The following is an 18,467-nucleotide window of genomic DNA, read 5'->3' as shown; positions in this document are numbered from 1 at the left end:
AATGCATTAAACAAACTACATTACACAGTAGGCATGTGTCAAGAACAACTAAATAAGACACAAAACTGTCCAGTCATAACCTCAGTGACTTTTTAAAACAGTCTGAATATACGTTCCTCCTCTTTCTTTGCTGCTCACAGCAGCTCAGCTAAGTACATTTTCTTATCTGGACTAATTAACAGCTTGTTAGATTGAGCTTTAATAGAAGAATCCTTTGTACAACCAAGAGGGTTCCTAAGTAACTTTTTTGAAGTCAAGAAAAAAGGCAAGGGAGTGAGACCAGTCATCAAACTAAGAGAGTTCAATGGGTGGCTGGTCTACAGTCATTTCAAAATACAGGGAATCCATCTTCTGAGGGTCATTGGATAGTTCCCTTGGATCGGAGGGATTCCTATCGGACAATTCCAAATTTTTCCTCCTCGTGGGCTTTTTCTCCAGTGCATTAGTAAACATCAGGTACAGTAATTCCAGGTTCATTCTTTTGGCCTATCGTCCCCCCATGCTGTTTTTTCAAACTTCTAACACCAGCTGTAGCATGGCTTCTAATTTCAAGGTTGCAGACTCATAATCTATTTAGATGACCTCATTCTGATGACATACACACTGCACGTACTTCAATAGTCTCAGATGGCACGTGCCTGTTGGAGGAACTAGGCTTCATCATAAACACAGAGAAACTTGAACTACGTCCCAAACAATGCATTCAATCCTTAGGGTTTACCATAGATTCCAAAGCAGCATCCTTGGTTTTAGCCCTCCACAATATCTCATCTATCAAGGGGGAGCTCAGGAGCATGATAGTGGCACCAACAGTGTGACTTCGCTAGACTGCCAGGATAGTAGGAATTCTATTTTCCTCCACTTAAGGGATATTCTCAGGACGCCTACATTACAGGGCCCTTCAGCATGTAAAGATCCAGCACAGTCAGAAAGGACTGCCATATGTGGAAGAGATATGTCTTTCCCAGGTGACTAGGACGGAATGGATATGGTTGCTGAACTACAAGAAGACATAGAAGGGGTGAGCAATCTTCAGATCGATGTTGGACGTAGTGATAGAATTAGATGCCAGCCGCTGGGGCTGGGAAAGCTCGCAGCAGAGATATTTTCACTGGCGGATGATTGTCTTAAGAAGAGGTAGCCCTACACAACAGTCTGGCAGGGTTCCTTCGCCATCAAAAGCTTGGCTATGGCCAGGTTCAGAAGTTAAATTCTTTAAAGATGGACAACGTCTTGGCGATATAGTATGCCAAGTAGCTCAGAGGGGGGAGGTGCAAAGTCAAAGATGGCGATTGCTAGAGATTTCTGGAACTATTGCCTACAGAGGGGGGAAATCAGCATCACAGCCGTTCATCTGCCAGGGCAGGCCAGTACTGTGCAGGACTCAAACTCATGGTTCCTAAAGGATTCCAGCAACTGGCAATTTTACCCAAAGGTATTTCAGCACCTCTGTCTTAGATGGGTGCTGCCGAGCAGGGACTTATTTGCATCCAGACTGAATGCTCTAGTTCCACAATACTTCTGCTGGAGACTGGACCCAGGGGCTTGTCACGTGGATGTGTTTCTGCAACAGCTGGAGATGATTCTAATGACTCAGATATGGAACCCTCAACCTTGCATCCCATTACTTGTGAGGGATGATATGCAACCTCTCTGTCATGATTCCATCACACCCACAGATCCTTCAGGGGCTTGGTGGAGAAACCCATCTTATAATAATGGACACGCTTCTGTCTCATAGCATGGCGCATTTCAGACAATCCTGGAATGTTCCAGGATTCTCAAAGGTAGAATCCATCTTCATACCACTGTCCTGGGCAACAAACACTCACAAGAGATACAGATCAGCGTGGGCAGCATGGTCTAGTTGGTGGGTGGAGAGACAAATTAATCTCGTGAGGGCGGACATTGTCCTGGAATTGAATGTTACATTAAACTGGCAGAGGGAGATAAAGCTTACTCTTCCATTAATTCCTTCAGATCTGTAATTTCTGTTAGGGCACACTCCAATAGTAAACACCATACTTGGTTCACCTCCTCTCACCTACAAGTTAATGAAAAGTATCAGGTTAGGTTGTCTCACCCATCCGCCACCAAAATATTGTAAATTATGGGATATTGACCTAGCGTTGAGGATTTCCACCATTTGGCCAGATAATTCGGGCTTGTCTCAAAAACAGCTTGCTGCCAAACTAGCTATGCTTTATGGCTCATTTCTTGCAAAAGAGTTTCAGATATGCAATCTTTGGATCTACTGGGGTGATGTTTTACCCCTGACGGGGTTGTCTTTGCAATCGCCAAATGTACGAAATCCAACACCCACAAGGTTCTGTAGCCTTCATTCTCGGAAAACCTCAAACTCTGTGTGGTGAGGTATCTTCAAGAATACGAAAGTGTGTCAGAGAACTCGGACTGTGAGGGGTAACTCAACTATTCATTTCTTTAATAAAGCCTCACAACGTAGTATCATCACCCACATTAGCTAGATATGTGTGATTGGTTATGAAAGAGAGAGGATCAATAGTCCCTGCTTCCCAGTCCACTCGACTAGAAGTGCAATGTATTCTAAAGCCATGATCATTGGGGCTAGACTTGAGGATATCCTGAGGGTAGCAGACCAGTCCTCAGAATCTACCTTCAAAAAATTATATTTCAAACAAACTACTGAAATGGCTACGTTGGTGGTAAATAAGCTTTAAATTACCATAATCTGAGCTTCTGATCCTGACATGGAATGAAACATTTCATAGCCATTGTTATGGAAAGTTTGAATTCTATTAAGGACACGGAGGCAAGGACTATTCCTCCCAAACGGGGACATCTTTTTTATACCAACCCAACTGTTTGTGGTTGTGTGTTCCAATTTAGTAATTTGATTTATAATATTGTAAATAATATATGTTGTAGGCTCTTAAGTACTATTTATGGCTAGTTAATTTGCTCTGTATGCATTGTCGGACATTTGTTGGTCAAATGCAATACGTCTGTCGCAACAAAAGAATCTTCAACCTGTTATTTCTTGTTTCAGTTTCGGAGCAGAACTGATGAAACCTGAACACTGATAGATTCTTGTTCGAAGGCCTTAAGAAGACCTCTGGTTGACAATAGCTTTCTTGAGCAAAAAAGAAGAAGAGGAAGGAGTATATTCAGCCTGCTTTATATGGTTACTAAAGTTATGATTGGAAAGTTTTGTGTCATGTGTTTGTAGTTCTTGACACACACCTCTCGGGCAATCTCGTTTGTTTAATGGTTGCTGTGAGAAAAAGAGTAAAGAAGGTTAAGCACAATCCTCGCCTTCATGTTCTTAATAGAATTTAAACTTTCAGTCACTATTGTCAGGACTAGAACCTCCAATTATGCTGCCCAATCTTTACTGCATAACTGACAGCAGCCAATTAAAATGTTACATATATTTCCCACGAATACCACACACAATCACTAGTTACATGTACCAGTCAACTTGGATGTAGAAATATAAATGTTAGAGGCACCATTTTGCCTCTAATTTCTTTGCTTCTGTGCAGCCGAGTTAAGTCCACATTTTTACATACTACTTTATTCTGTTGTCTTGATTTTCCAGAATTACTATTTGCATAGACCTCGGGTAGAACACACCCATGACTTCGTGTCCAATGTGATTGCCTGTGTATGGATGGTTATGTTCCTGTCAGAATTGTATGTTTGGCCAAAGCAATGTTGCACTATTTACTGTTGTATTTTCTCTCTGGTGGGATCAAGGTATCCCTCTGTTGTCGCTCGGCTTGGAGCATTTTCCAGTGGAGTGGGAGAAGGCTGTGCGGCTACCAAGAAGCACCGCAGTCCTATTTCAATGTCTGTCAGTGAAGAGTGCATATGAGTGTCAGTTTTTCTGCCAGCATGTGAATCCCAAATCAGGCCACAAACCCTGGCTGAAATTCTTGGGTCCCCAAGTGGTTCCTACACTGCCAGATGACTCTCGCCTGTGCCACAGGGTTCAAAGCACTCACCCTCCAGGCGACGCTCCCCAGGAGACGACCCCTTTGGCAGAGTCCGACGGGGGTTGTAAAATCCGATCAAGGGTCTTCTAGGAACTCTACTAGGCTTGCTCCCTTCCTAGTCTAACTTTGTCTGATCAGACATGCCTGCCTTGGGTCTATTGGCTCTGTAGGAAAGTAGAATATTTCCACACGTTTTGCCCTGTGTCAGTGTGTTTTGATTGTAATACACTGGGATCCTGCTAATCAGGACCCCAGTGTCTGTGCTCTCTCTCCTCAATTTACTGGTAAGTACTTTGTAAACCCCACAATTGGCATACTGGTGAACCCCTGTAAGTCCCTAGTATATGGTACTAAAGTACCTAGGGCATTGGTATACCAGGGGCCTCCCATGGGCTGTAGCATGTATTGTGACACCCATCGAAGCCCATGCAAACTGTGTCTGCAGGTCTTGCCATTGCAGCCTTTTACTTGAGATATAAGGTTTTCCTCATATCCCAGTCACTGCACTTAAAACTTATAAAACACCTCTTTGGTAGGCCTTACAGCCCATAGGCAGGGTGCATGGTTCCAAGTGTGAGGGTGCGCCTGCACGAGCAGAGCCGTCTCTACAAACCCCGGAATCCATTCTCTGGCTTTGTAAATGCAGGGAAGCCATTTTAAGGTATGTAGTGGACACTGGCCAAGTTGAGATGTCCAACTACATAACGGCTTCACCGAGTCCAGTGTTAGATGCATGACACCATGTACTGGGGCTCCCTAGAGGACCTTTTCCCCCCATGTCTGCCTGTGGAGCCTCGCAGGGTCTGCGCGGGCGTGCAAGCAAATGCTGCTGCTGACCCCAGACACTGTTCTGCACTCCAGCTGCTGAGCTTAACTCAGGCAGGGGAAGTCAGATCATAGGATTTCCTGTGCAGGAGAGGTGGGACTACCTCTCCTTTAGAAATAGGTGTCTTAGGCTAGGGTGGGGGTGCTTCCAAGTACCTCCAGACTAATTTGAAGGGCACATTTAGTGCCCTCCTTACATAACCCAGTTTGGACCAGTTCAGGAGTCCTTGGCTCCTGCTCTGGCATGAAACTACATATAAGACAGGGGTGACCACCCCCCTGTCCAGCTTCTCCCCTGGTAGGTGGCCACTTGATTCTGCCATTTTGAATCTTAGATAGGCAGAGGCCCCTGGGAGAATCTGACTGGTAAGGCTACCAGACTAGCGCCCCTGACCCCTCCTGTTGGTGGGTTACCATAGAAGTAGTCCCATCGCCTTTCTTGGTCACTTAAGAGCTCCCCTGAGGGTGGATCCTTAGATTCGTCCGCACTTCGTCTACAAGAATCGACTGTCTTCCCCTGAAGATCTGTTTAAAGACTCTTCTGAGGATTGCTGCTTGAACTGAGCCAGGAAGCAAGACAAGACTGCCTCTGGTAGGAAGACTCCTACTGCTACTTCGTCTCTTCCAAATTCTGCAACTTCCATGTCTGTGCATCCTCCAGAGTCACTAAGGACTCTGTCTGCATCAAGATAGCAAGAAGGAATCTCCCCTGGAGTGAAGGAGTCACTCCTATGCTTCCACAGGCACCTTGATGACGACAACCGACTTGTGGAACCTGCTGTTCCACAGACTCCTCCCTGCTCTACTAGACAGGTGGTGGTTTGTTGGCTCTCCAGATGCCTGACAAGTCTTTCCTGCAACTTGGAAGACTGTAATCCCTATCCAGCTGACCGGAACTGCATCCGGGTGCACCATGTCGGTTTGCCCTTGCCAAGGCTTGTTGGCTCTCCCAACCGAAGATTTTCAAGCTCCAAGAAGCCCCAGCATCCCACAGCTCCAAGAGTGACGTCCACCCTGCTTCTCCAGTGAAGTGGTACAAAAGGGGGTGGTGATGGACGGAGCATCAGAACCAAATCAAACACTCACACCCAGTCAACAGATCTGGGTTTAATCCATCACCGTTCTTTAGCCCACTCTGCCACCCCAGTTCAGACATGGCCATATGCAAATCAGTCTGACCCTGTGCCTCATGGGAACAGTCCAGCCCAAACTGCCAATCCATGCCGTCCCTGGACCGGAAACAAACTTCCGATGACAGGTTTCTGGCATTTCAGCCGTCTTCAGCCCGGCTTGCTTGAATCCAGTGGCAAAGTGAGCAAGGGACTCACGTCTGAGCATACCCTGCCAACTTATGGCGAACAAAGTGGTACAAAAGGGGGTGGTGATGGACGGAGCATCTGAACCAATCAAACACTCACACCCAGTCAACAGATTTGGGTTTAATCCATCACCGTTCTTTAGCCACTCTGCCACCCCAGTTCAGACATGGCCATATGCAAATCAGTCTGACCCTGTGCCTCATGGGAACAGTCCAGCCCGAACTGCCAAGCCATGCCTTCCCTGGACCGGAAACAAGCTTCCGAGGACCGGTCTCTGGCATTTCAGCCGTCTTCAGCCCGGCTTGCTTGAATCCAGTGGCAAAGTGAGCAAGGGACTCACGTCTGAGCATGCCAACTTATGGCGAACAAAGTGGTACAAAAGGGGTACCGCTTTGTTCGCCTCTTCTTTAGTATTTTAAAAAAATTAAAAATGGGTCTGGCCCCGGGGGATGGGGTCCCCGGGGGATGGGGTCCCCGGGGCATAAAAGGTGTCAGGGGAAGGGGGGCCACACTGCCCCCCTCCCTAAAATTAAAATAAAAGAAAAGGTGCGCAACTCGGCGGAATCCCCGCCCCCTTTCACCACTGCTCTGCAAACGTGCCTCCTGGTGTGCTCTAAGTTGGGGGATGAAGTCCCCTTCGCTACTGAGGGCCCTCAGGGGCCAACTAGCCCACCTCTTACCTCCAGTAAGCCCCACAAGGTGGGATTGCTGAAAGGTGGTTGGAGGCCACACCCTTTTTCCACCACTCTGCAAACGTGCCCCTTGGCGCACTGCTGGTGAGCTGCTCAGCAATCCCACTGTGTGGGGCTTACTGGAGCGAATAGGTAGGCTTTTTGGCCCCTAAGGACCCCAGCAATTGTGTGCCAGGAGGCCCGTTTGCAGAGTGGTGGGCAAAGGGGGTGTGGCCTGCTTTCAGAATTTAGCAATCCTGATGTGTGAGACTTAGTGGAGGTAATATGAGGGGTTGTTGCCTTCTATCCCATCTGTTACCTCCAGTGAGTCCCGCACAGTGGGATTGCTAAGAGGATTTTGGAGGCCACGCCCTGTTTGTCCACCACTCTGCAAAGACACCTCCTTGAATATCTCTTGCTTCTTGCTGTACCCAGTTCCCTCTTTCTGCGTTGTTCTTCCTCTTTCTGCACATGTCCTACCTATGTAGGCATAGTTAGAAATTAGTATTTAGAAAACCTTGGAAGTTCACTGAAAAAAACACAGGTTTCAGGGATGTTATAGTTAGGTTGACATTTCACTCGCACAAAACCAGATAAATTCAGCCGATATAGTTAGCTGAGCTAACTATAACTCGCGCCCCCGCAAGGCACTACTGATGAGGTCACATATTACATCACTCATGACATCATAACTGAACATTAGCAAGTGAGATGTGTACAGATTTTGGACCCATAGAAACATACCAACACTGCACAATTCTAGAAGCTAATGACCAGAAAACTCAAAGGTGGGACTTGCGCCAAATGTGCAGGCTTTCTTTCCCCATATTGTCCTGAAATCTATTTCCTTATATGGCAAGACAATGTGTGCACAAATGGAGTATGTGAACGTAGATCTGATCAAAACCTACCAAATAACATGCATTTGAATGAAAGACATCTGTATATAATTCCCAAATCCTATATATGTGTGTGGTGTGTGTATTAAGACCCTTGGTTTTATCCACAGAAGAAGTAATTTATTTCTTAAAGATGCATAGTTAGATCATACACTTACCATGACAAAAGACACATGGATTTGTTTACAATTATTGTGCATTTACTGTACAAAATAATACAATAACTGTACAAAAGGGATCCTGTGTATGTAGGAGGCATTTAATTAAAGATCAATGCATTCAACATGCTCATTTTGTTCCTCTCCTTTAAGTCAAGATTAAAATAATTAATAAGAGCGCCCAGGTTAGCACCTTTGTAAGAGTATAATAATTACACATGTGGTACACTGGAATATTTTACTCCAAATAATCAAGCAAATACAATGGAATAAAATAGGGAATAACGGATAGATGAGCTCTACCAACGCATCTTCCAACTAGCCTAGTAGTGAGCCTACAGCAGCGTTATCACCATGTACTCACCACAGCAAATCACTCTACATTTTGATGTAGCTTGATCGGAAGATGGGATTGAAGACAGATAATAAATAGATTTTCTTTGATATAAATATCCAGTTGCAAAGAGAGTAAGAGTTACACAACATACCCATGGGTTGAAACTGTACCAGTTCAAAATGTTAACAATGGGAACAAAATATTTGGTGTTTTGAACTACTGCATAAATTATTTTTCTCCACCTTCTAAAAGTAGGAAGTGATTATCTGGAACCCTAGTGAAGATCTTCTAATACACATTTATCTGCCAATGTTCATTATCACTCCAGTGTTCCATTTTGTAATTTTTCTCTCTCATTTACTTCAAGTACCATACCACCTTCATTTTGTACCAACACCCAGTTCTTTCAACAATAAAACCACAGCACACAAAAACAACTGCAAGTGCCACAAACAACGTCTTCTTTTCATGCACTTTAATAAACCATCCATAGTATATGGGATGGCTGAAGACAATGAGATAATTTTAAAGTGAATTCTCTCATGATATATTGTTAAGAGGTCTCACTAGAGTTTTGAAATGTTCCTGTCTCCCTTTGGATTAAACGAGAAGGTACATTGTTTTGGAAACAGACAATCATTAGATAAACATTTCCCTTTTAATGCTGCTAGCTGGAGTTGTGATAAATTCACAGAGTAATAAACAGTCCTCTTTTAGCTCGGATATCACAGAGTGATGATTGATGGCCTCTGGGATGTTAAAGTCCCGGAGAACAGGTGGTGGTATACTGGAGTGGCACCAAGGTGAAAGGCAATTAATTGCTTTCTATAGTTTTGGCTAGGGGAGGGAGGAGGGCAAGACTTGTATTTTAGAAGCATATCATCTTGTCATTTGCTAGATCAAAAATTGTTGGCATGACTTCAAAAGACAGGCTATGTTGGGTTGCCAGAAGACAGTGCTATAGGTGTCAGTGAATAAAAGCTAGTGTCCTCTTAATTCACTCCTTTCCATACCAGAAGCAGAACTAAAATGATGCACTTTCAATCACTAGAAATTTACTTTTCCCCAAAGAAGGTTTTATTACATTTTTTTAAAGTAATTAACACTGTCATTTCTTAATACAGACATATACCACGTACTTCAGAATCAACAAAAGCAAACATAAAACCAACTAATTCTTAAAAGACATGACGTTATTGAGTGAGTTAAGGTAATAGCGCTTTCTGAACACCTACATTTAATAACAGTTATTTATTTACTCAGTGAATCAACAGAAACACTGAAATTGGAAACAGAACACATCTTAAAATTACAAGTTAGATGAACCATTTAAAACATACCATTAAACATCCTCAACTCAACCCCTCCTAAAATTGATTTTTTGATAAGAGAATCATTATATATTTTTTTAATTTATAGATACATCAAATGGTAACATAATTTTAAAAAACCGCAGTCATACAACGTCCACTCAATCCTTCATCAAATTATTTTGCCAATAGATTATCTGATATCATTTTTTAAAAAATACTGCTCATTGACAAAGGCTCTTAGAACCATCACCAATAATGCTTTTATCAAGAAGGGCCAAGTGCTCGCCCCAGACTCTTTTAAACTGGTTCAAAAAACCTGATAAAATTTTAGAATTTAAAAATAAAAAAAAAAAAGCTTTTTATTCGATAACATATTAACAGATGTTAGGTTAAACATTACGACTCATTGCGTATGGCAGGGGACATGGTTTTCCAAATTGCTAACAAATATTTCGACCTCCAAATTTCTAGGCCTGGAGATAAAAAGGCACATGCACTAAATCTTGTATAATGGTGTTACAGAACTGGCAACTCTGCGCACCCCTGGACTCCCCTTTGCTTAGCCCATTAATTTACGCTTAATGGGAGCAGGCCAAACTTAAACCTCATATAAATAGACCACACATGAGAGTTCAAATATGCTCGTAAATAAAACTGCACTGCACCCTGAGTAACAAGGGAAAAATTCAATTGTAATCTTGGAATTTGTTGAAAATTTGCTAAATCAACTTGATAACTTTTAAGTTTTGTCAATTATTTCAAATTCGAGATCAGGATTTTAATCGAGTTAGACCCAAAAATATCTTTTGAGAGATCTAATCGAGCCACCGGGTCCCACAAAAATGTAGTAAAGGTAAACACCCTTTCATAATCATGCACAAATACACCCCAAATTAGTTGTTTAATAACATCTTCAGGACTGCTAAACAGCTTATAAGCGTATCGGAGAATTTGACCAATGCCCTATGGTTATTGCCAACTCCAAACTAATAATTTCTATTGTGTAGGACTGCCTCAAAACTAAGTAATATTTCCAAAGTTTAAATAAGATGCAGTTGTAACTTTTCAAACAGCTATCGAGTGAGCCTCGGCCACATATAGTATTATGGAAGGGATTTTTGAGACATACACTTTTGATAATGATGAAATGTCTTTACCCCCCACCGAGTTAAAAACATTCTTTAAATCAAACCCAATTGCAGTGGCTTTTGAGATTTGCCCCTTGACATGGTTAGACCATGAAAAGATGTTTAAGATAAGAGTCCAGAGATAATTATACACTCGCACTATTTCTAATTTGGTCCCTTTGTAAAACCATTTATTTCGAGATTTGTCTTAGGAGGCCAACAGGAACTAGAGACCACAAAATGTTATCTCCGGCATGCATCAATAGCGAAATTGGTTTCAATCCAAATTTAGGAGGGAGTGCATTTAGTGCATTTATAAGTTCAAGAAAATCAGCCAGGTAAAGGGAAAATAACAAGGGCAATATAATACAGCTTTCTTTAAGGCCATTTCAAACTACAATACTGGAGGTATATTCAGATCCAGAACAGAGTAAGACTTTTAACCAGTTGTCAGAATATAAAGATATCAGTGAACTGAATAGCATTGCTGGAATGCCACAATGTATTAATTTTACCAAAGTAGGTGACGGTCAACTCTATCAACTGTGTTGCTAAAATCAAGAAAAGCAATATAAAGTTTGCCCTTCCTCAACTTCACATAATATTCAGCAATCATTACTAAAGCTACAATGTTATCTATAGTACAACAGCCCTCCCTGAAACCACACTGTTCCATCGAGAGAATATGTTTTGTGTTTACTCATCCACAAAGTCTGTGTAAAAGTCCTTTACAAAAGGTTTACCTATTATATCTAATTGGGCAAAAGGTCTATAGCTTTTAGGGTCATTTCTATAACCCTTTATATAAAGAGGAATAATTACACTACCCTTCCAAGATGATGGGACAGATCTGGAGTTTATACAGTGATCAAAGAGCTGTTTCAAGTATAGAGCCGAGGAACTGGGAATTATTTTCTTATACCTACAATAATTTTATCCCAGGCCAAACATCCAAATGTTTTTCCAACTCTTTGATTACATTAATGATTCCACACTCAGGTCTTCTCAAAGTATTGGGCGGGGACAGGGGGTTAGGGGGGTGGTAATGGAAGACTCAAATTCTAAGCAAAGAATACGGTTTTCCTGTACCTGCATACAGTTGCTCTATATATGGCTGCTAGTCGAATTCACCCAATGGATTCGGTTTTTTGAAGTTGTCTTTGCCCAAGAACTTTGCAATGATGAACCGAAATCCAAAATTTACCAGCACTTCTTAAAACAAGAGCACATTGCAGGGACCATCATAATCTCGCTATTTGAGTCTCCCTTTGTTGCCTTCTTAACCAATTAAAATGACCAGTCTTTTTCCTAGAATGAATACTCATTTTTGAAGTAGGACATACAGGTTTGGACAAAACTTAACTGATTTCTCAAAGGAAGATATGGAAACATTTTCTAGAGAAGAGTTAACATGAAGTTGAATAGTCAAACTTACTTTTGCATTGTGACCGGAGTTGATCACATAAATACTGTTTAGAAGGGTTCTTAAAGGTCCTGTCACCATCAGAACCAACATTTAAAAGGTCATTTGATAACCTAGACCAATCAAGAACTGGAAATGGCCGCTCCAAAAATTAGAACCTAATGAGATACTAAATAATGAATTTAGAGTCTTAATAATGGATTGTAGTGTAGTTCCTATATTTCCAATAGGTTCTGCTCATTGGAATAATATATCCTATAGATGTGACGTAGGACTTATGTCTACTAGGTCTCTATCGAATATATTAGACTTAATTGTGAGAAATAGAGAGACGGGCGTTTTCAATAAAAGTATTTATTGAACAGTCTTCTTTCTCATGCAGAAGAAATGAACTGCTACAATCGCGATACTGGCTGTAAAGTATTAGGCACACCGCAAGAAGAGTATTGTGAAATAATACTGTAAAAGCATGGTATGGTTTCTGAGCCATAAAATATATAATAAAGAAAAAAAAGTCTAAAAAGTACTCAACTGGTGCTTCTAAAATACGCCTACCTAAGTCTAGTACGAGGGAAGAAGTAAGTGTGGTGTAGCATAAGTTTAGTATTCTTTTGCCAAGAATCTATCCAAGATTTCTCTTAGGGTCTAATCCGCTCCGTACCTTGGTTTAGAATGAAGGAGGTCAATCTCAGGACTCGATTTCCCAACACCCCGCAAGGGGAGCTTGGAAACACTGGAGCTGGATTTCTCGGCAAGAGAAAAGACAGCGTCTCTCTCAGTGCTTCTGCTGGAGGGTCGGCTTCCTTCGGCACTTGCTGTAGCGGGATGCGTCGGGCAAGTAGATAGTCGATCTGCTCCAAACCACTGTGTGTTTGCTTGGGCAAGTGTGGGCATATTTATACCTTGAAGGTGCCGAGTTTGACGTAAAGGTGGACATAATAACGTCATCAAAGAGTCTTAGTTCTTTGAAAACTCCATGAGTTCTTGGACAAATCAATATTCAAGCAAGGGGAAGTCCCTAACTGCTGAAGCCGAGTTTTCCAAGAAATCGCTGTGGATTTTCGGAACTAGTGGAAGTAGCCATGCCGTATTTGGACTGCATGAGCTATGTCTAAATATGATTATGATTTCTATGCCTATATAAGGACATGGTGCAGGGATGTGGAATTCCTATAGCCCGACGTCCAGGACATATTGTTTGGGGTCAAGGGCAACAAGTTTTTATGTTGATTTTGTCCTTGAGACAAGTAGGCCCAGGCCCAGGCCCCTGCAGCACAAACCCTTTGGATGCCAGGGTGCAGTACCACATTATGAATCAGGGAAGGGCACTGCCTGCAGTTAAGGTAATATTTTGTCCATGTGTGAATGCTGTTCAAACTTGTTTTTATGGTTCATTAATGCAACGCCTTTATTATTAGGGTGAACGCTCTACGTAAATGTTGTAAGCTCTGACTGCACTACTGACAATAGTTCCAGTATAAAAATGTGTACACACATTTTCAAAGTTTAGCAATATGAGGCTATATCTAATGTCCCAGAATGCTCTCTGATCGGATGCAAATAGTTGCAGAAGCTTGAAAGCAAGATTTATGATTCTTTGCTTTCAAAATAAAATGCTGACCAAAAGATGAAAGCAGGAAAAAAACATTTAGCTGAACTACTGTAAAATTTCAGGAACCATTTCTTTGCAGCATCATTTAGTAACGTGTTGGTGCATGCTAGTATCTCCCAAAAATATTCATAATGGAAAATCAGTGTAACCAGTTTCAGTTTATGGGAAAGAAAAACAAACAAGCATTGGCAAAATCAGTAGTTCTGAAATTGGTAGTCAGCTTTTTAGTTTTGTCAACGTTGACTTGATTTGCCATGGTTTTTGCAAAATGTTATTGGGGTGGGAGCTGCATGCCCTCACGATAACAAACATTGGCAAAAGCAAAAAAAAAATGTTCTCAAAAAGCACACATTGCCACAATAGTTACTGGCACTGAACAAAACTACTTTGTGTGCAGATATCATCTTTGAGAAAGAGCGGAATGCTGTCACTCACAGTGAAGCCAGCTGATATAGAGAGAGTGACAGAATTTTAATAAACGTAAAAGGTCATGGCCAGACTATATGAGGGGCCTAATTATAAAAAAAGTCTCAAAAGTGCACCCATGGTATATGTCCTTGCAATAAGGGCAGCTATACGGCTTTTGTGAATTCCCAAGAATTTACAAAAGTAGGACAAAAAAATCGTACTCCTAGAAAATATTTGTGAACTGTATTTTCGCATGAGCAGATCTGCATGTGTAGATTTGCTCATGCGAGCGTTTGCAAATTCACTTTCTATCCAACCCCTTTTTTCCCAACTCTGGAAGAAGGCTTAAGTCTGCCTTTGTCAGGAGTATATTTCCAACATTTCTCAGTATTAGAGACAAGTTGTTGTAAACCCTTAAAACATGCAAGTTAGTAGGTTTGCACAAACTCTAAAGGGCATTCTAAACCTGGAACTATTGCCTACCCCTACCTTCAGCCCCAGTATGTAGATCTGTGGAAACGTGGCAACACAAGGGCATTGCAAGTATAGTATTCAAACACTACTATGGTATGGAAACGTGGCAACACAAGGGCATTGCAAGTATTCAAACACTACTATGGTATGAGCCCTAGCATAATCAGAGAAGCTATATCAGAGCTCTTATATAATGAGATTGCGGACATAATTTGTCGCCGCACTACATGGCACCAAAGGGACAAGTGGGTTTTGTTACAGGACAAGTAGATTTATGAAGCAACCTGCCCCATGGACAAGTAGGTATTTGAATAAATTCCACACTCCTGATGGTGAGTTATACCTATATAAGGGCATGAATCGGGAAAATTACACTAGGGTCCAAAAATACTATACAACAGGATGAAAGCTTAACCTAATAGGGACCTAAGGGCTCTACGCTCTCATGAAAATGTATCTACAGGGTGGATGTTAAACCTACCATTAATTAATACTATGTTTAATTCTAGCGCCCAATCAAGTAGTATAAGGATGTGCTTGTTACTTCTTTTATTAGGGAGTACTGGATCAGCAAGGTCCCAAAGTGAATCAGAATAGGAAAAGCCCTGCCCTGCACCCAACCACCCCGACTCCCCATGGAAGAAGAACACAGTGGCAAAAATACCTAATAGGGGAGGATAGAACAAGGTGGGGGGTAAGCAAGCCCAAAAAACAATATCAAAATGGCCAAAACCTACCATTACACTGGGCACAATGAAATCAGCAACAAGCGGAAACAGTAGTAGCGGTAACTGACCGAGGTCGAACAGCGGGCACGAGCATGACAGCGTTAGGCATATCCTGCTGGAATATATTTTCATAGGTTTTTTCAATAAAGTCGATTATAAAACAGATGTCTTGCATCTGATTGTTGTCAATGTACCCTGTCTAATATGTGCGAGTCCAGTTTGGAAAGATCACCACTATCAATCAAGATTTTATTGTAAAGCTTAACAAAGATATTTAGAATGGCTAGGAGTCCATAGGAAGGGCAAAGCTGGACCTTTTGCCCTAGCTGAGGAATAACCATGAATGCAACTATGCTGCTTGGTCAGTAGACGTATTTGATGCAGAGTTATCGAAATCGGAGGTCCAGGACCTCCGAGGAAGTGGAATTTTGCAAGTTTGATAGTTTTTTAGTTTTTAATTAAGCCCAATTATACATAAATGCCTGTTCAATACTGTTATGTATTATATAGACCAAAGACCATAAACCTATTTTGATTTCTTCTTCTGTGTGGCTTCTATAACCCTCAGATGCGTCTGTAAAATGTACCTTTTGTCCTGAAATGTTTTCCTCAGTTTTACTTTTTGTCCTGATGTTTTACTTTCACTGCCCAGAATGTGTGTCCATGCCAAGAGGTCACCCTTGACTAAACTTAGCTGAAAACTTCAATAAGTCTTACTCGTGATCAATCAGTTCTTCTTTCAGCCAAGATATCATCAGATTAAGCTAAATAATGGATAATTCCCATATCCCGCCCAAACAGTCATTCCGTCCAGAGGCGTTTTTATGGAGTCTACACGCTGGAGAAGAATTTCAAGTGTCTAAGTGTACTCTAATAGAAATCTCCTTTGCATATTAATAGATAAGTAGTTGCGGGCTATGGCACGGGAACACTGACATTACCTTACCATCAGCGATCAAATTGCATAATGAACAGTATGGGAACTGTGATCCTGAGTACAGTAGGAGCACGGTTAGCGAGTGTGGGAGGCTGGGTCAGAGACGCTGCTAAAAAGAACAAAGTATTAACTATTTTATTGACATTTCACCTACGGATAACTGCATTATAAATTATAATGTACACACTTCAAATGAAAAATAAATGTAACTTACATTTATCTTTGGGAAATGCATTTCTCAGGTATGAAAACCTGTTTGGTTAATGTGATTACTTTCCATATCTTTGGGTGTGACTGTATGGCCACTGATTTGAAACCTGGTCGGTGCACTGAGGTAATAGTGATGTTTGTTTATAGAGCTAAGAGGTCCACCCCTGTGGCAGAAAGCACTGTGAATATGTGTCAGTTTGAAAAACATATTACACACAGTGCAAGGTTGCACACAGTATAAATACTGTTGCAAAATGTTTAAAAAGATGGTTTAAATATTTAGTGCTTTATGGTTTTTATTAAGAAGCTTGCCTGCACTGGCTCCCAGATAGCCTTTATATTTGCTGATTAACCAATTGCACACATTTACATTTCTTTCAGGTAGAGAAGACAGCTTAATTCTTCTGCCACTTCCTCTGCCTTCTCTCACTTAACAGTAGAGTAGACGCTCCTTTACCCTTTTCAACCTGCAGGAACTCACAGCTCAAATACAACAGTTGATTTTCTGAATAAAAACCACGTTACCAGTGTTGATCAGATTAATAAAGCGTGGTAACGTCGTTCCCCAGCCTACTTCGACCACTGTTTACCATAGAGTGAAGCTATAGCTCGTATTAAAGAGAAAATTGTTAGGTACTGCCTCTGTGCCAGTGCCTGGCCTATCCATAAATGTAACTTCTGTCTGCCAAACTTTGCTTCCATATTGCTCTTGATCCGCTACATTCCTCGCCCATCTTTTAATTGACATACTGGTCTTCAACCACCTTTCATTTCTGTTTTTCTTTTATCACCACGCTGCCCCTCTATGAACTATCGTTCACCCCCAAATGACTGCCTTTCTACCACCTATCCCTCCGACAACTTTTATTCCACCCTGACACCATCTCTGTCTATGCCCCATCACCTCTGGGCTCTATGCCTCTCACCTCCGCTCTCTGTCTCTGCTTAAGCTCTTGTTGGGCGGCCCTCTGTTTTGCCTTCTCCAGCCGATTCTGAGATTGGTCTTTAGCTCGGGGCCGATCCCTGCGCCCACTGGCTGGCTCCATGTCCAAAGTTCCTGCCCGATGGCTGTGAAACAAGGGTGCGGAGGAACGACGACAGGGAAAGGGGCTTAGAGTCACAAAGCTGCGGCCATATAGCTTGTGGGGTACGTACTATCTCACGCCAGCAGGCGGCAGTAAAAGTTTCTCGCTGTCAGAGTAAAGCCCCTCAACAAGAACACGAAAGGGTTAGAGCTGCTCAGTGTGGTGAAGAAAGACGAGTTTAGAGCTCGAGAACGGACTACAATGGAGACCGTAGCAGCAGGGTCAGCCGAGCATTGTGGAAACATCTTTCCTCCATTTCGATTTGAGAATGAAGACAGAGAAAGGACAAAACGTCTGTCATGGAAAGCAAAGAAAGACGCATACAGAATTACAGATACTCAGGCATACACACAACAAAACCACCGTGCAGGGATGGGGAAAGGGTTCAGCCCCGATCGTTTCCGAGAATCCGACAAAACTAAGCTTGCGCTTGTAAACTGGAAGTGGGTGAGACAAAAAAATTAATAGTGAAAGTCGAGACAGAAATTAACAGGGAGATGCGAGCCAGAGCGAACCCATGGTGTGGCTCAAACTTGAGTCAAACAAGCAGAGCTATGAAAATGTTCTTGTGTCATGTAAATCATGCATCAAACATGATAATTCTTGGTGTATAAAGGTTAGAGCATGGGTGGCAGGCAGGAGCTACATGAAAGCTCAGCTGTTTTGGGCTTGAGGGTCCAAGAGGAACTTGAGCTGAGCCCGGCATCCGGCTTTAGCAATCAGAGGCACCTATACTAGAAAGCCATACAGAATATAGTTTGAAAAAAAAACACAAGAATGCTAACCTGGGTTAAAGGAAGCATCCTGATAGACATCAGTTGCTTTGACACAGTGAAGCTCTAGGGTGCAATTAGATATGGCTATATGCAGGCGCGCAACACCCATTGGCCTCAAAGGGCTTCAGCCCCTCCCCATCGTGTGTGACAGCCCAGGATGAGACACTTCCCGGGCCCGCTCACAGCTG

General features: G+C 42.2%; 1 protein-coding gene across 1 annotated transcript in view; it reads right to left on the bottom strand.

The window, feature by feature from the left end:
• LOC144753324 (small vasohibin-binding protein-like) overlaps positions 1-17,771 on the bottom strand; it is a 76,589-nt gene extending 58,818 nt beyond the window's left edge. The window contains exon 1 of the mRNA XM_078641060.1: positions 17,345-17,771. Coding sequence (XP_078497186.1) covers positions 17,345-17,464 — 120 coding nt within the window. The 5' untranslated portion in view covers positions 17,465-17,771. The remainder of the gene's footprint in view (positions 1-17,344) is intronic.
• Positions 17,772-18,467: the final 696 nt, after the last annotated feature.

This window comes from Lissotriton helveticus, chromosome 5_1, assembly GCF_964261635.1.
Source record: "Lissotriton helveticus chromosome 5_1, aLisHel1.1, whole genome shotgun sequence".
Lineage (NCBI taxonomy): Eukaryota > Metazoa > Chordata > Amphibia > Caudata > Salamandridae > Lissotriton > Lissotriton helveticus.
Note: the sequence above shows the minus strand (reverse complement) of the source record. Positions and strands in the feature narration are given on the sequence as shown.